This window comes from Aotus nancymaae, unplaced genomic scaffold (assembly GCF_030222135.1).
Source record: "Aotus nancymaae isolate 86718 unplaced genomic scaffold, 86718_ANA_hifiasm-v0.15.2.pri h1tg000058l, whole genome shotgun sequence".
Classification (NCBI taxonomy): domain Eukaryota; kingdom Metazoa; phylum Chordata; class Mammalia; order Primates; family Aotidae; genus Aotus; species Aotus nancymaae.
Genome location: NW_026988472.1, coordinates 39,450,371 through 39,466,104, shown reverse-complemented (window position 1 = coordinate 39,466,104; position 15,734 = coordinate 39,450,371). Strand labels below are relative to the sequence as shown.

The following is a 15,734-nucleotide window of genomic DNA, read 5'->3' as shown; positions in this document are numbered from 1 at the left end:
GGATTACAGGTGCACGCCACCACACCTGGCTAATTTGTTGTACTTTTAGCAGAAAGGGGGTTTCACCATGTTGGCCATGCTGGTCTCGAACTCCTGGCCTCAAGTGATCCACCTGCCTTGGCATCCCAAAGTGCTGGGATTACGGGTATGAGCCATTGTACCTGACTGACTGCTTGGCTTTTAATGAATATACTTAAGACTCTTCCTGTAATAGTAGACTCTTAATAACTGTCGGCTGAATGAATGAACGAATGAATGCAGATTTCCAACTCAAGTTTTAACATCTGTATTCAGATAGTAACTATAATTATTTAATTAAAGAGTTTGATTGATTTTATTATTTCAATGAGCACTTACTGAGCTCTTGTTCTCTGCCAGGCAGAATCCACCCAACAGCCCACTGAGACAGGGCTAATGTTATCCCAGTAATTATTACTCCAATTATTAGTCATTATTACTCCAATTTTATCATTCATTTATTCCAACAGAATGCTGAGGGCACAGAGAGGTGAAAATTTGCCTGAGATCACACAGCCTGTGGATGGAGGAACTGATTCAAACTAGATGGTCTGGCTCCAGATCCCAGGAACACGCCTCCCCTGCCCTATCTCTTGCATTCAGGGATTTTTGTGGATAAGACACTGGTGCTTGATTTCATTATCAAAAAGCCATTTTGCATTGTCACTTTTAAAACCTATGTTCCCTCTTCTGCACCCTTGTCCAAACTCATCTTTAAACTCCTAGACTGTGAAGGCCTCAAGGCCAGACTATGTGTTCTCCGTAGACAGTCAATGAATACTTGTGGGTTGAACAAACTGCATCAAGAAATAGACGCTTATGTGACATTTGGAAAGTATCCAACTTTCCAACATCTAAAAGGTCTGTTGCTTTTTTGTTTTGTTGTTTTTAGAGTGATGGGCTTTTGCTCTGTCACCCAGGCTGGAATGCAGTGTTGTGATCACGGCTCACTGCAGCCTTGACCGCGTGGGCTCAAGTGATCCTCCCAACTCGGCCTCCCAAGTAGCTGGGACTACAGGCGCCCTCCAGGCCTGGCTTAGGGGTCTGTTGTTTTGTAAATGGCAGGACAACAAATGCTATCCATGTTGTAGTGATTTTCAGAATGTGAGATGAGAACACAGCGACTACTCACCTCCAGGCACCTGCTCCATAAATATCTTAATGTAGCCGTTCTCTGAAACAGAGCCCAGGTACTGAACAATATTGCGGTGCTTAAGGTACTTGTGCAGGGCTATCTCCTCGTGCAGAGGCTGGGAATATCTATTGGGAAAAGCAGAGCCAGGGTCACATGCCAAATCCCAGGGCTCCAGACCCCCATCTCACCTCACCAGTACCTGCCCCACTGCTGCCCATCCCTCCTTTCTGGAAACCCTCTCTTCTGGCTTCCATGAGACCACTCAATTTCCCATGTGTACGAGAGTGGACAGACAAGCCTACAGCCATGCAGGACTGCCAGGGTAAGCCATGTCCATTTCCTTGAGCACTCAGTGGAGTAGCTGGTATGTGGTGAATATTCAATGAATGACTGCTATTGTTACTACTGTTATTGTTAAGGCCTGAACCCACCAAACATTCTTTACTTCTCTCAGCAGCCCCTCTTCCTCTGCCTCCCGTGAAGGGTGGTGTTCTGGAAGGTTCTGTCCTCAGCTGCCCTCTAGTCTGATTCTACAGAGTCGCTCCAGACCACAACAGCAGCCACCTCATGGGCCATCCAGCCCCAGCGTCTGGCCTTTTTAATCCATTCCCTACCCTTGGCCATTATAGTACCTCTTCTTAAAACACACACTTCACCACATCACTTCCCCACATAAATTCCACATCAAGACCATTCTATTTAATGTCATATACAAGGACTTTCAAAGATCCGTTCAGGCTAAGCCTTTAAAAAAATTTTTTTTGCCCTCATTTCAAGAGCATTTCACTGCTCTGCAGCCTCCATTCAAGTCATATCAGACAACCTGTTGTTCTCTGAATAAACTTCGTGTTTTAACAACTCTGTTTTTCCAACAGCACAGGCCTCCTTTTCCGCTAAACAAACTCCTACTCATCCCTCAAAGGCCAGCTCAAAGTTGATCTATTTTTTTCAAACTTGCCACAACTCACTAAGGAGAGTAATTCATTCCTCTTCTGTGTTCTAAAAAACACTCTGTGAACTCCTCTATCGTGGCACTTGTCACTTTCACTCACAGGCAAAGTATCTGCATTTCCTGCCAAACCAGCAGCATCCTGGGACACTATCCTAGTCACCTGCTGGTCCCCAGTGCCAGCCCAGAGTCTGACACAGAGAAGGTATCATCATAAGTTCAGCCTATTCCTACCAATTGAAGGAGATGGTACATGCCAGAAATTTCCCCAAATATATACAAATGCAACCCTTTATCCATCACGAGGAAAGAGACTAGATGCTGGATGAGGAACTCAAGAGACTTGGATCCTAGTCTTGTTTCTAAGCATTTTTGGGAAAGTCATTTAATCTTCCTCAGTCTTGATTTTCTTATTGGTGAAATGAAGAAATGGAAATAGTTCATTTCAGGTCCTGTCTCATAATTCATGTATCATAACATGCTATCCCACTGAAAATCAACAAATACATGAATGGATGAATGATGGGTCTTACAGCTGGCAGAAATCCCTTGTAATTCATCCCCAATATATCAGCAATCACCCAGATAAAGGGGTATTTACACATATTCCTCAGCACTCGGCACTGAAGGCAACTGTACAGCTGTGGTCTGACACACCTGTGGACCACGGGATGATTAATTCCAACTGTGTATATAGCTTCTCTACAGAAACACTTCGCAGTCAATATTGCAATGCTTATTTATAATTCTGTGGGGGTATAAGTTTAAAAAGAAATGAACTTTTTTTTTTTTTTTGAGACAGGGTCTCACTCTGTCATCCAGGCTAGAGTGCAGTCGTGCAATCTTGACTCACTGCAGCCTCCGCCTCCCGGGTTCAAATGATTCTCATGCCTCAGCCTCCCAACTAGCTGGAACTACAAGTGTGCACCACCATGCCTAGCTAAGTTTTGTATTTTTAGTAGAGATGGGGTTTCACCATGTTGCCCGGGCTGGTCTCAAACTCTTGACCTCAAGTGATCTGCCCGCCTCAACCTCCCAAAGTACAGGGATTACAGGTGTGATCCACTGTGCCCGGCTAGAAACAAACATTTTTTAAAACTAAAAAAAGTCAAAGGAATAAATTAGCAGTACTGATGGAAGAAAAATAGTCCAAAATCCACGGGTGAGGTTGAAGGGTAGGATGTTGAAAAAGTCTGTACTGCAAAAATCTGATTTTTGTTTAACTGCATGTAATTTTCCACAATGATGCATCTGAACAAATCATAGCCATTTTCAACTGTTACAATGTGAATTTAAAATAAGTCGTTCACATTTAAAAATTATATTTGCACTCAAAAATTAGCCAGGCATGGTGACGTGCGTCTACAGTCCCAGCTCCTCGGGCAGCTGAGGTGGAAAGATCGCTTGAGCCCGGGAGGTGGAGAATGCAGTGAGCCAAGATCCACCACTGCACTCCTTCCTGAGTGACGAGTGAGAGCTCGTCTCAAAAATACATATAAATCATACTTGTAAACAACTAACTATGCAAAAAATGTAAAACTTTAGCCCTAGTCAACGGGTGGAAACACAATGAAAGTTTTCTTTTAAACTATAATCCTCTGCAATCCACGTGCCTCTTAAGTGAAGTTGTTCCATTTTCTCAATCTGTAATACACAAAACAAAAGCAGATCACCCTGGCTGGGCACAGTGGCTCACACCTGTAATCCCAGCACTTTGGTAGGCTGAGGCGGGTGGATCACTTGAGGTCAGGAGTTTGAGACCAACCTGACCAACATGGTGAAACCCCATCTCTACTAAAAATACAAAAAAATAAGCCAGGTGTGGTATAATCCCAGCTATAGGTTGAGCCATGAGAATCGCTTGAACCTGGGAGGCAGAGATTGCAGTGAGCGGAGATCATGCCACTGCACGCCAGCCTAGGCAATAGAGCGTGACTCTGTTCCAAAAAAAAAAAAAAAGCAAACCACCCCTATTACAAGAGAATGGCAGGTTTTGTGATAACATAATGCTTTCATCCTTAACTCCTCCACACCATCGGCGGTGGATATGGAATCTGGTGTGTAGAGATGGCACCCGGAATGTGGAAGGCCTGCCTGGACTTGCCTGCTGTCTTTCTCCGGGACTTCTTTGATGGCTATTCGCACTTGATTGCTCAGATCTCGGCCAGCATACACAATCCCATACGTGCCTTTCCCCAACACAACTCTCTCACCATTCGCATCATGGTCATACTCATACTGAAGAAGAAGAAACAACAGGACAAAAGAGCACACAACTTGTAGCGGAGAAGCCCTCTAAGGGCCTCAGAGTTGTCTAGCAACTAAAAAAAATACAAATATCATTATTTGAGTGCCAGGCAAGTCACAGTGCTTAGCCTAGGTGCTTTTCATTAAATGACTTTAAAGGGGTAGAATTCTCCATTGTTCACATGTTTGTGGTATGACTTTATGAAATCCAAGAAAATTAAAAATACAGTTTGAACATAAATGGCTCACTTTTGGAAATTCCTTTCCATTTTAATGCTGCAATTTAAAACTGCTTCTAAGCACACTGAATACCCAAAATAGGTGTCTTCCTGCATAATCCCTTATCAACTTGTCAGGAAACAAATCTCTTTCAATAGCCCAGAAAGGAATTAAAGGTCAATATAATTAAAGTTACCTTAATACAAAAAGTAAATATGCTGGGGTTTCCCCACTCTTTCAGGCATCTGGATCTAGCGGTAAACACCTAGTGCAAACACTTGATTTACAATTAGCATTACTATTTTGTTTCCCCATCTTACCATCAAAAGCTGTCACATACAGATGCATTTGATTCTTTTCAATGACTAAAACAAATGTGACTGTAGGCTGAGCAACACTTATTTAAAGCAGAGAGGCAGCAATCAATTCTTTCTGTTATTTTGCACGCTCCACTGCGTCTACTTACAGAAGTGCAGTTTATACACGGAATAGTCGGGGGTATGTGGGTGTCCTTTCCCATCTACTTCTAGGGATGCTCATGACAATTAAGAGTGCTTAAAGGGTTGACAGGCACAGTAGCTCACACCTGTAATCCTAGCACTTTGGGAGGCTGAGGCGGGAGGATCACCTGAGGTCAGGAGTTCAAGACCAGCCTGGCCAACATGGCGAAACCCTGTCTCGACTAAAAATACAAAAATTAGGCCAGACATGGTGACTCATGCCTGTAATCCCAGCACTTTGGGAGGCCAAGGTGGGCGGATCACCTGAGGTCAGGAGTTCATGACCAGCCTGGCCAACATAGAGAAACCCCATCTCTACTAAAAAGACAAAAAAATTAGCCAGGTGTGGTGGTACACGCCTGTGGTCCCAGCTACTCAGGAGGCTGAGGCAGGAGAATCACTTGAACCCAGGAGGTGGACGTTGCAGTAAGCCAAGACCATACCACTGCACTCCAGCCTCTCTAAATAAATGAATAAATAAAATATAAAAATTAGCCAGGCATGATGGCACATGCTTGTAGTCCCAGTTACATGGGAGGCCAAAGCAGGAGAATCACTTGAACCCAGGAGGCAGAGGGTGCAGTAAGCCGAGATTGCACCACTGCACTCCACTCCAGCCTGGATGACAGAGCTAGACTCTGTCTTAAAAAAAAAAAAAAAAGATTACTAAAGGACCTCCATCACTGTCTGATGTAATTAGCAATGAGCCTGCTCCATAGAAGACTTTTATCTCACGCTTTCTTCCATTTCCCACACCTGCTGCCCTCAAAGCACCATTGTTCAGTTCATTTCTACAACAAACTTTGGTCCTGACCTAAGAATTCTAGTAGTTAACTCAATTATTAAAATGAAGCCTTTGATATTTTCTGAAAGAAACCTTAAGGAGTTCCTTTCGCTCTAACCCGAAAGTACAGTAAAATCTCATTAAATTGTAATCATTGGAAGAACCTGAGTGGCAAATCTGAATAACTCTTCAAGATTTAAACACATGTACAGTGGTTTAATAACTGCGGACTATAACCGTGCGCCAAAAGTGCTTATGATGAGCCGACTTTTGAAAATAACTTTAAAGTTGTTATATTTAATATACTATATGCACGTAGCTATAACTAAAGTCATTTTAGGCATAAATGAAAAAGTCTGCTTCCAGTTGGCTAATTCTCTTGTAGTCTCATCAACATCACTAATTAGCTTACAGAAAACTTCCGTAGGTTGTACACAAAAGGAAATTTTAGTAGTCCATGACCAAATTTTTCTTAAGCATTCTAACGGAGAGAATCCTAAACTAATGAGATTCCTCTATGGAGACACATTAAACCTTATCTCTGAGAGCCATGCAGTGATGGCTGGCTGGTTCATAAAACATACTCAACAGGATTCTTAGAGAAAGACGGGACATTTTCTTGAAGCATCAAACACACAATCAGTCATGTTTTCCATATTCTGGATCATCCACGACTCACCTCCAAGGTGTCTCCATCGGTCTCTCCCTCCAGCTCCACTGTACTGCCCACTGTATTGGTTGTCATTGCTTTGACCAAAGAGAAAAATCTAGAACAGCAAATGTCACAAATATGTTGCCAAATCAGGACTGCTCTTGTTCCTTGTTTTTTACTTAGCTTTATTAAACTGTACTTAAATATAAACCAGATTTTTACAAGTCCATGAAACAATCGATCCCCTCCTTGATTTGACATGGTACTTTAGTGGTTATCAAATCTAGGGCAACTACCGATGTGACACCTGAATCCCCTCTATACAGTATCTCCACCAACTGGTTGGCCAACTGATACCCGAGTACCTCCAGCAACAGGGAACTGATTATCTCCCAAAGACAGCTCATTCTTGAAAGATCTTAATGAGAAATGTTTCCCTTTTATTGAACCAAAGACTTCTTTTATGTGGGTTCCATCCACAGCTTGCTTAGAAATAACCACTTTTCTATACAACACTCCATTAGAAATGCTCATAATTTTATCATGTCCCGTTAAGTCTTCCCTTTCTGTCCCATCACAGTTTTCCCCAGGACTTGTGAGTTACTCCACTAGCAGGTAATACTTAAAATGCTGTCCCTGTGTTATTTACTTTTTTAAAGACAGGGTCTCGCTCTGTCACCCACACTGGAGTGCAGTGGTGTGATCATGGCTCACTGCAGCCTCAACCTCCTGAGCACAAGCCATCCTCCCACCTCAGCCTCTCAAGCAGCTGAGACTACAGGCACCCATCACTGAGCCCAGCCAATTTTTGTATTTTTTGTAGAGAGGGGGTCTCATTATGTTGTCTAGGTTGGTCTCGAACTCCTGGACTCAATTGATACTCCCACCTTGGCCTCCCAAAGTGTTGGGAGGCATGACCCACCACACCCAGCCTCCTGTATTATTCTTGAAGTCTGGCTGCAAGACCAGTGTTCAAAAGTGATCTAATCAATGCTAAGGATAGTAGGACTATCACCTTTCAAGGTGTAGACAATCTAGTTCTCAGTAAGACATAGGGTGTTGTGTAAGGGGAAAGATGAGGAGGAAACGCATAAGGCGGCCACATCATTCTGCTGAAACAGAGCAAGCTTAATACTGACCCATAAATCTTTCTCACAAATTCTGCTGGGCCACATGGGCCACTTCCTAGACTTGTGTACTTGTTTATTTGGATATGAGTCATTTTGACTCATTAGAAAATTTTTACTCACAATTCTCTTAATAAGTCATGGAGGAATACTGTACATTTCAGGATAACTTCTATAAACCATTAAAATGCTCTTTTTTCTAGCTAACCCATTTCACCTTCTTCTAATATTTGAAAGCTGGGAAACCCAATAGTCGGGCTTCTTAAGAGACATACAGTATGCACTTACAGAAGAACTAAGATTTAAAAGATTGTATCAGCCAGGCCCAGTGGCTCATGCCTGTAAACTCAGCACTTTGGGAGGCCGAAGCGGGAAGATCGTTTGAGCCCAGGAGTTCGATACCAACCTGGGCAACGTGGCGAAACCCTGTTTCTACAACATTTTTAAAAAATTAGCCAGGCGTGGTGGTGGCAGATGACTGTAGTCCCAGCTACTCAGGAGGCTGAGGTGGGAGGGCCGCTTGAGCCCAGGAGGCAGAGGTTGCAGTGAGCCAAGACTGTGCCACTGCATTCCAGCTGGGCAAGAGAGCAATACGCTGTCTCAATAGAATAAAATGAAGTAAGGTGATATCAGCTGTTCTTAAGAATATGGAACAACTGGAACTCTCACACATTGCTAGCGGGAGTGTAAATTGACATGACCACTTTGGAAAACTCTCGGCAGTATCAACCAAAGCTGAAAATAAACCTACCCTATGAACCAGTAATCCACTCCTAGGTACACACTCAATAGAAATCAATGTATATGTTCATCAAAAGGCATATATAAAAATGTTCATAGTTATTTTCTTCATAATAGCTCCCAAACACAAACAATCCAAGTCTTCATTAATAGAAGAACAGACAAATTGGAACACAATGGAATGCTACACAGAGAAAGAATGAACTGATATACATTTCACAGTTCAATCTCATTTTTTTGTTGTTGTTTTTGAAACGGAGTATCACTCTGTCACCCAGGTTGGAGTGCGGTGGTGCAATCATGGCTTACTGTCACCTTGACCTCCCAGGCTCAAGCAATCCTCCCACCTCAGCCTCCCGAGTAGCTAGGACTAGAGGCGTGCATCACCATGCCCAGCTAATTTTTTTACTTTTGGTAGAGACAAGGGTCTCCGTATGTTGCCCAGGCTGATCTCAAACTCCTGGGATCAAGCGATCCTCCTGCCTTGGCCTCCCAAAGTGCTGGGATTACAGGTGTGAGCCACTGTGCCCAGCTATGAATATTATTTTAAGTGAAAGATGTAAGAAACAAGAGTACAAACTATATGATTCTATTTATTTGTAGGTCAAGAACAGGTGAAACTAACTGTTGGGGTAAAAATCAAAATAGTTATCACTAGAGGGAGTTTAATGACTGGGAAGGGGCACAAAGCAACTTCTGGGATGCTGCCCTGGGAGGCAGGTACAGGGCATAGACATGTACCAAACATTATCAAGCTGTACACTTAAGTGCACATTTCAAACTTTACTTGTATGTTACACATCAATAAAAAATTATTAAAATATATGGCAGAAAAGGTACTGAGTACTGAATGAGGGTCAAAAGGGCATATTTTGTGGTAAAAAAAAAAAAAAAAGTATGTTCTGGCTAATATTAGGTTTTTAAGGGCAAAAACCACAATTACTTTTACACCAATTTATATTTGGCAGAATTTTTTCTACTGTCAATTGAAGGTTATGATCCAAGGATTCCCTAGTCTGCTTTTTTTTTTTTTTGAGATAGGGTCTTCCTCTGCCATCCAGGCTGGAGTGCAGTGGCATGATCACAGCTCACTGCAGCCTCAACCCCTCAGGCTCAGGAGATCCTCCCACTTCTGCCTCCTGAGTAGCTGGGACTACAGGTGTATGTCACCACACTGAGCTAATTTTTTTTTTTTTGTACTTTTTGTAGAGACAGGGTTTCACCATGTTGCCCAGGTTGGTCTTGAACTGCCCGCTCAAGCAATCCTCCTTCCTCAGCCTCCCAAAGTGCTAGGATTAGAGGCATCAGCCACCACACCCAGCCTAGCCTAATCTTTAAATATGTTGTGACAATGATTGTCTGAGACACAATCAATTAAGATTTTCTCAAATTACATGATACAAATACTCAAACTATGAATAAAGGGACCTTCCTCAATCTGATAAAGGTTATCTATGAAAAATCTGCTGCTATCATACTCAACAATGAAAGACTAGCTTCTTTCTTCTTAAGAACAGGAACAAAATAAGGATGTCTACTCTTACACTGCTATTCCGCATTATGCTAGAGATTCTAGCTAGGATAATTAGGCAAAGAAAATAAAGGCATCTAGGTTGGAAAGGAAAAACTAAACCTGTATCTGCCAATGACATAATATTGTATACAGAAAATCCTAATTCAAAACCCATTAGAAACAATATAAGAGTTAAGCAAGGTTGTAAGTTACAAAATCAATATTAAAAAATCAAGTGTATTTCTATACATCATCAGTGAAACAACCCAAAAGTGAAGTTCAAAAAACAACTCCATTTAGTATCAAAAGAATAAAATCCTTAGGTATGTATTTAACAAAATAAGTACAAAATTTGTATGCGGAAACTACAGAAATATTGTTGAAAGAAATTCAAGAAAAGCTAAGTAAAGAGAAATCCATCCTGTATTCATGGATTGGAAGCCAGAATGGTTAACATGGCAATGCTCTCCAAATTGATCTAGATATCCAACGTATTCCCTGTCAAAGTCCTAGCTGCCATTTTTGAACAGAAATTGATAAGCTGATCCTAAAATTCAAGTGGAAATGCAAGCATCCACAATAACCAAAATAATCTTGAAAAACAAGAACAAAGTTGGAGGGCTCACATTTCCTGATTTTACAACTTACTGCAAAGCTACAGTAATCGAGAAAGTATGGTGCTTACATAAGAATAGACATACAAAACAATGAAACAGAATTGAGACTCCAGAAATAAACTCCTACATTTGTGGTCAACTGATTTCCTAAAAGAGTACCAAGACCATGCAATGAGGGAAAGAATAGTCTTCAACAAATGATGCTGGGACAACCACATATCCACATATTAAAGAATAAAGCTGGAACCCCTACCTTACACCATATCCAAAAATGAATTCAAAATGGGTCAAAAACTTAAAAATAAAAGCTAAAACTATAAAACTCTTAGAAGAAAACATAAAAACCATAGAACAGCTCAGGTTAGACAAAACCTTCTAAGACAGGAACCAAAAGCACAAATGACAATAGAAAAGTAGGCAAGTTGAACTCTGTCCAAATTAAAAACTTTTGTGCTGCAAATGATACCGTCAAGAGAGTGAAAAGACAACCTATGGGATGGGAAAAAACATTTGCAAATTACATCTGATAAGGAAATTGCATGGAGGAAAAAAGAATACATAGATACATACATATATATATATATATATATATATATATATATATAACTCTTAAAACTCAATAACGAAAGGATAAATAACCCAGTTATAAGTGGGCAAAGTTTGGAGATAGCTGGCAAACACCACTTTCACCAGATGATCCAAGTTAACATCACCAATACTGACACAGAGATATCGTGTCCCTTGTTATAAGGCACTGAGAAGGACACAACATCACTTTTGTGAGATTCCTGCCAGATACATAACATCAGCGTACTCATGAGGAAACGATCAACAAATCCAAGTCAAAGGACTACCCAAAATAAACTGACTGTACTCTTGGAAAGTATTAAGTCAAAAAAGACAAAAAAAGACTGATGATGAACTCTTCCAGATGAAAAGAGACTATGTGGACATGACAAGTAAATGCAACATGTGATCCTGGATTGGAACGTGAACCAGAAGAAAAACCTTTTGTTTCGCTATAAAAGACATAATTGGGACACTAAGTAAAATTTGGATAAATGTTATAGATTATAGAACTATATCTATCTTAATTTCCTCATTAGATAACTGTACTGTAATTACATAAGTGAATATCCTTGTTTTCGCGAAATACACTTAAGTATTTAGAGGTAATGGAGCATTATATCTACGATTTATTTTTAAACAGTTCAGGAAAAAATAACCATATGCATAGAGAATGTAAAACAAATGCAGTAAAGGGTTAACTCTGAGAAATTCTGTGTGAAACATATATGGAAATTATTTGCATTTTTTTTGGAAACTTTCCTGTGGTTCTGAATATTTTCAAACATAAAAATTTTAATTTTTTTAACTGGGCAAAGAATTTGAATAGACATTTCTCCAGAGGTATATAAATGGCCAGTAGGCAAGAGAGAGATCCAAGATGGCCGATTACTAGCAGCTCAGGATTGTAGCTCCCAGTGAAAGCACAGAGAACGAGAGGATGCCACACTTTCAGACGAATTTTTGTTGCTCATGGACCAGGAGATTCCCAGCGGAGGAGCTCCACGGGTCGCCAGCGCGACTCTGTGGCCAGCGCGGCAGTTTTGCCAGCGCCTCGGCACGGTGATTCTCGGTGCAGAGTAAATGGGACTGGGTCCCCTTTCGGTTGACATTTGGAGCTCCGGGAAGGCAGAGTCGCCCATTCAGCTGATTGTAAAAGGGACTCAAGAGGGAAGCCAGACCAGAGATTCCCAGGCAGAAAAGCACCATGAATCTTAATGCCACTGTTTTAGCTGGCGCAGTGGGTTGCTCAGATTCCAGCGCGGGGAATCAACAAGTTTGACGTCCACTCAGAGACCTAATTTGAAAGTCGGTAATTACAAAGACGACAAGTGGATAAATTTACAACGATGGGAAGAAACCAGCGTAAAAAGGCTGAGAATACCCAAAATCAGAATTCCTCTCCCTCTACAGGGGATCACAGTTCCTCATCAACAGGGGAACTAGGCCTGATGGAGAATGAGTGTGTTCAATTAACAGAATTAGGCTTCAGAAGGTGGATAATAAGAAACTTCTGAGTTAAAAGAACATGTTCTAGCCCAATGTAAAGAAACTAAGAACCTTGAAAAGAGGTTTGACGAAATCCTAACAAGAATAGACAATTTAGAGAGGAATATAAGTGAATTAATGGAACTGAAGAATACAATAGGAGAACACCACTAAGTATGCACAGGTTTTAACAGTCGAATTGATCAAGCAGAAGAAAGGACATCAGAGGTCGAAGACCAACTTAATGAAATGAAATGAGAAGACAAGATTAGAGAAGAAAGAGTAAAAAGGAATGAGCAAAGTCTCCAAGAAATATGGGACTATGTGAAAAGACCTAATTTACGTTTGATAGGTGTACCTGAATGTCATGAAGAGAATGAATCCAAGCTGGAAAATATTCTTCAGGATATTATTCAGGAAAACTTTCCTAACCTAGTAAGGCAGGACAATACTCAACTCCAGCTAATCCAGAGAACACCACAAAGATATTCCTCAAGTAGAGCAACCCCAAGACACATAACCGTTAGATTCACCAGGGTTGAAATAAAGGAGAAAATTCTAAGGGCAGCTAGAGAGAAAGGTCAGGTTACCCATAAAGGGAAGCCTATCACACTCACAGCAGATCTCTCAGTAGAAACCCTACAAACTAGAAGAGAGTGGGGGTCAATATTCAATATCCTCAAAGAAAATAATTTTCAACCCAGAATCTCATATCCAGCCAAACTAAGCTTCATAAATGAAGGAAAAATAAAATTTTTCACGAACAAGCAAGCAGAGATTTCATCATCACCAGGCCTGCTTTACAAGAGCTTCTGAAAGAAGCATTACACGCAGAAAGGAACAACCAGTATCAGTCATCCCAAAAACTTACCAAAAGGTAAAGAGTATCTCCATAATGAAGAATCTATATCAACTAATGGGAAAAATAGCCAGCTAGCATTAAATGGCAATATTAAACTCACATATATCAATATTAATCCTGAATTTAAATGGATTAAATGCCCCAATCAAAGACACAGACAGGCAAATTGAATAAAAAGTCAAAACCCATCATTACACTGTATCCAGATCCATCTCATAAGCAAAGACACACTAAGACCCAAAACAAAGGGTTGGTGGAAGACTTACCAATCAAATGGAGAGCAAAAAAAAACAGGCTTTGTAACTTTCGTCTCTGACAAAATAGACTTTAATAGTAACAAAGACTAAAAGAAACAAAGAAGGACATTATATAATAGTAAAAGGATCAATGCAACAACAGGAGTCAATGATCATAAATATATATGCACCCAATATAGGAGCACCCAGATACATAAGACAAGTTCTTAATGACTTATAAAGAGACTTGGACTCCCGCACAATAATAGCGGGAGACTTTGACACCACATTGTTAATATTCAATGGATCAACGAGATAGAAAATTAACAGGGACATCTATGATTTGAACTCAGACCTGGAACAAGTAAACTCAGTGAATATTTATAGAATTCTTCACACCAGGTCCACAAAACATACATGTTTCTCAGTATCACATTACACCTATTTTGAAAGTGACCACATAATTGGAAGTAAATCACTCTTCAGCATTTGCATAGCATTTCACAGACTTAAATGAAATATTGGTTGGCTGTTTGTTATTTTCTTCCCTTATTCCTTCCTGTCTCCTCACAATTATCGGCATAAAAGAGGTTTTTAATACCTATTTTTAGATTGCATTCCAGGCTAGGCAATAGAGAAAGACTCCTGTTCTCTCTCCCCCTTTCTCTTTCTTTCTTTCTTAAGAAAAAAAAAAAAAAAAAAGAACTGGAACAAGATGAGGATGCCCACTCTCATCGCTCCTATTAATAGTTCTGTAAGTCCTCACCAGAGAAATCAGGCAACAGAAAGAAATAAAGAATATTCAAGTAGGAAAAAAAGTCAGATTGCCTCTCTTTGCTGATGATATGATTCTATGCCTAGAAAACCCAAAAGACTCTGCCAGAAGGCTCCTGAAACTGATAAATAATCTCAGTAAAGTTCAGGATACCAAAAAAAAAAAGAAAAAGAAAAAAAGCTCAACATCACTGGTAATTAGAGAAATGCAAATCAAAACCACAGTGAGATCCATCTCATGCCAGTCAGAATGGCAATTATTAAAAAGTCAGGAAACAGTAAATGCTGGCCATGCTATGGAGAAATAGGAATGCTTTTACATTGTTGGTAGGAATGTAAATTAGTGCTTATGGTTTTTAAAAGGCTTCTAGAGCAGGGGCCCGTATATTTAGTCCCATAGAACACATCCCTTTACCTGCCTCTTAGCATTTCATCTATCCTTTATATACGTAATTTCTCCTGGAGTTGAGACAGGAGGTGGCTTGTTATGTGTGTAGAAAAGAGAAAGAATGGATAGGTATGTGAAATAAATAAATAAATAAATACATGGCCAGTAGGCAAATGAAATGATACTCAGTACAGTTAGTCATCAGGAAAATGCGAATCAAAACCACAATGAAATTTTGCCTCATATCCACTAGGATTATGATACTCAAAAGACAGATAATAACAGGTGTTGACAGGGACATAGAGAAATTGGAAGCCATAGCTTATTGGAAGACAGTTCCCATAGCAATATACATTGTTAATGGGAAAATGGTCTGGCAGTTCCTCAAAAGGTTAAACGTAGAGTTACCATAAGACCCAGCAATTTGACTCCAAGAGAAATAAAAACATATCCTCACAAAGACTTGCATGTGAATGTTCACAGAAGTAAAATTCATAACTGCTAAAAAGTGCAAACAACCCAAATGCCTATCAGCTGACAAACAAATACACTGTGGTATAGCCATACAAAAGAATGTAATTCAGCCACAAAACCAAATGAAGTACTGATACCTGTTACAAAGGAATAAACCTTAAAAACATTACGCTAAGTGAAAAAAGCCAGTCGTAAAAGACCACATACTGTATGATTCCATTTATATGAAATGGCCAGAAGAGACAAAATGATAGAGACACAAAAATTAATGGTTGCCTAGGCCTGGGGCCAAGAGGGGATGAGTTGAAGGAAGGAGGAGTGACTCTAATGAATACTGGGTGTCTTGTGGGAGTGATGAAAATATTCTAAAGTTAGATTCTGGTGTTGATTGGAAAACTATAAATATACTAAAAAACACTGAATATTATGTTATGTTATTTATT

General features: G+C 40.3%; 1 protein-coding gene across 2 annotated transcripts in view; it reads right to left on the bottom strand.

Moving 5' to 3' along the window:
• MAP3K15 (mitogen-activated protein kinase kinase kinase 15) overlaps nucleotides 1-15,734 on the bottom strand; it is a 149,306-nt gene that overhangs the window by 34,206 nt on the left and 99,366 nt on the right. For both annotated transcript variants that reach the window (XM_064364478.1, XM_012434070.3), the window contains exons 14-16: nucleotides 6,532-6,619; nucleotides 4,207-4,340; nucleotides 1,151-1,278 (exon numbers count right to left, since the gene is read on the bottom strand). In XM_064364478.1, coding sequence (XP_064220548.1) covers nucleotides 1,151-1,278; nucleotides 4,207-4,340; nucleotides 6,532-6,619 — 350 coding nt within the window. The remainder of the gene's footprint in view (nucleotides 1-1,150; nucleotides 1,279-4,206; nucleotides 4,341-6,531; nucleotides 6,620-15,734) is intronic.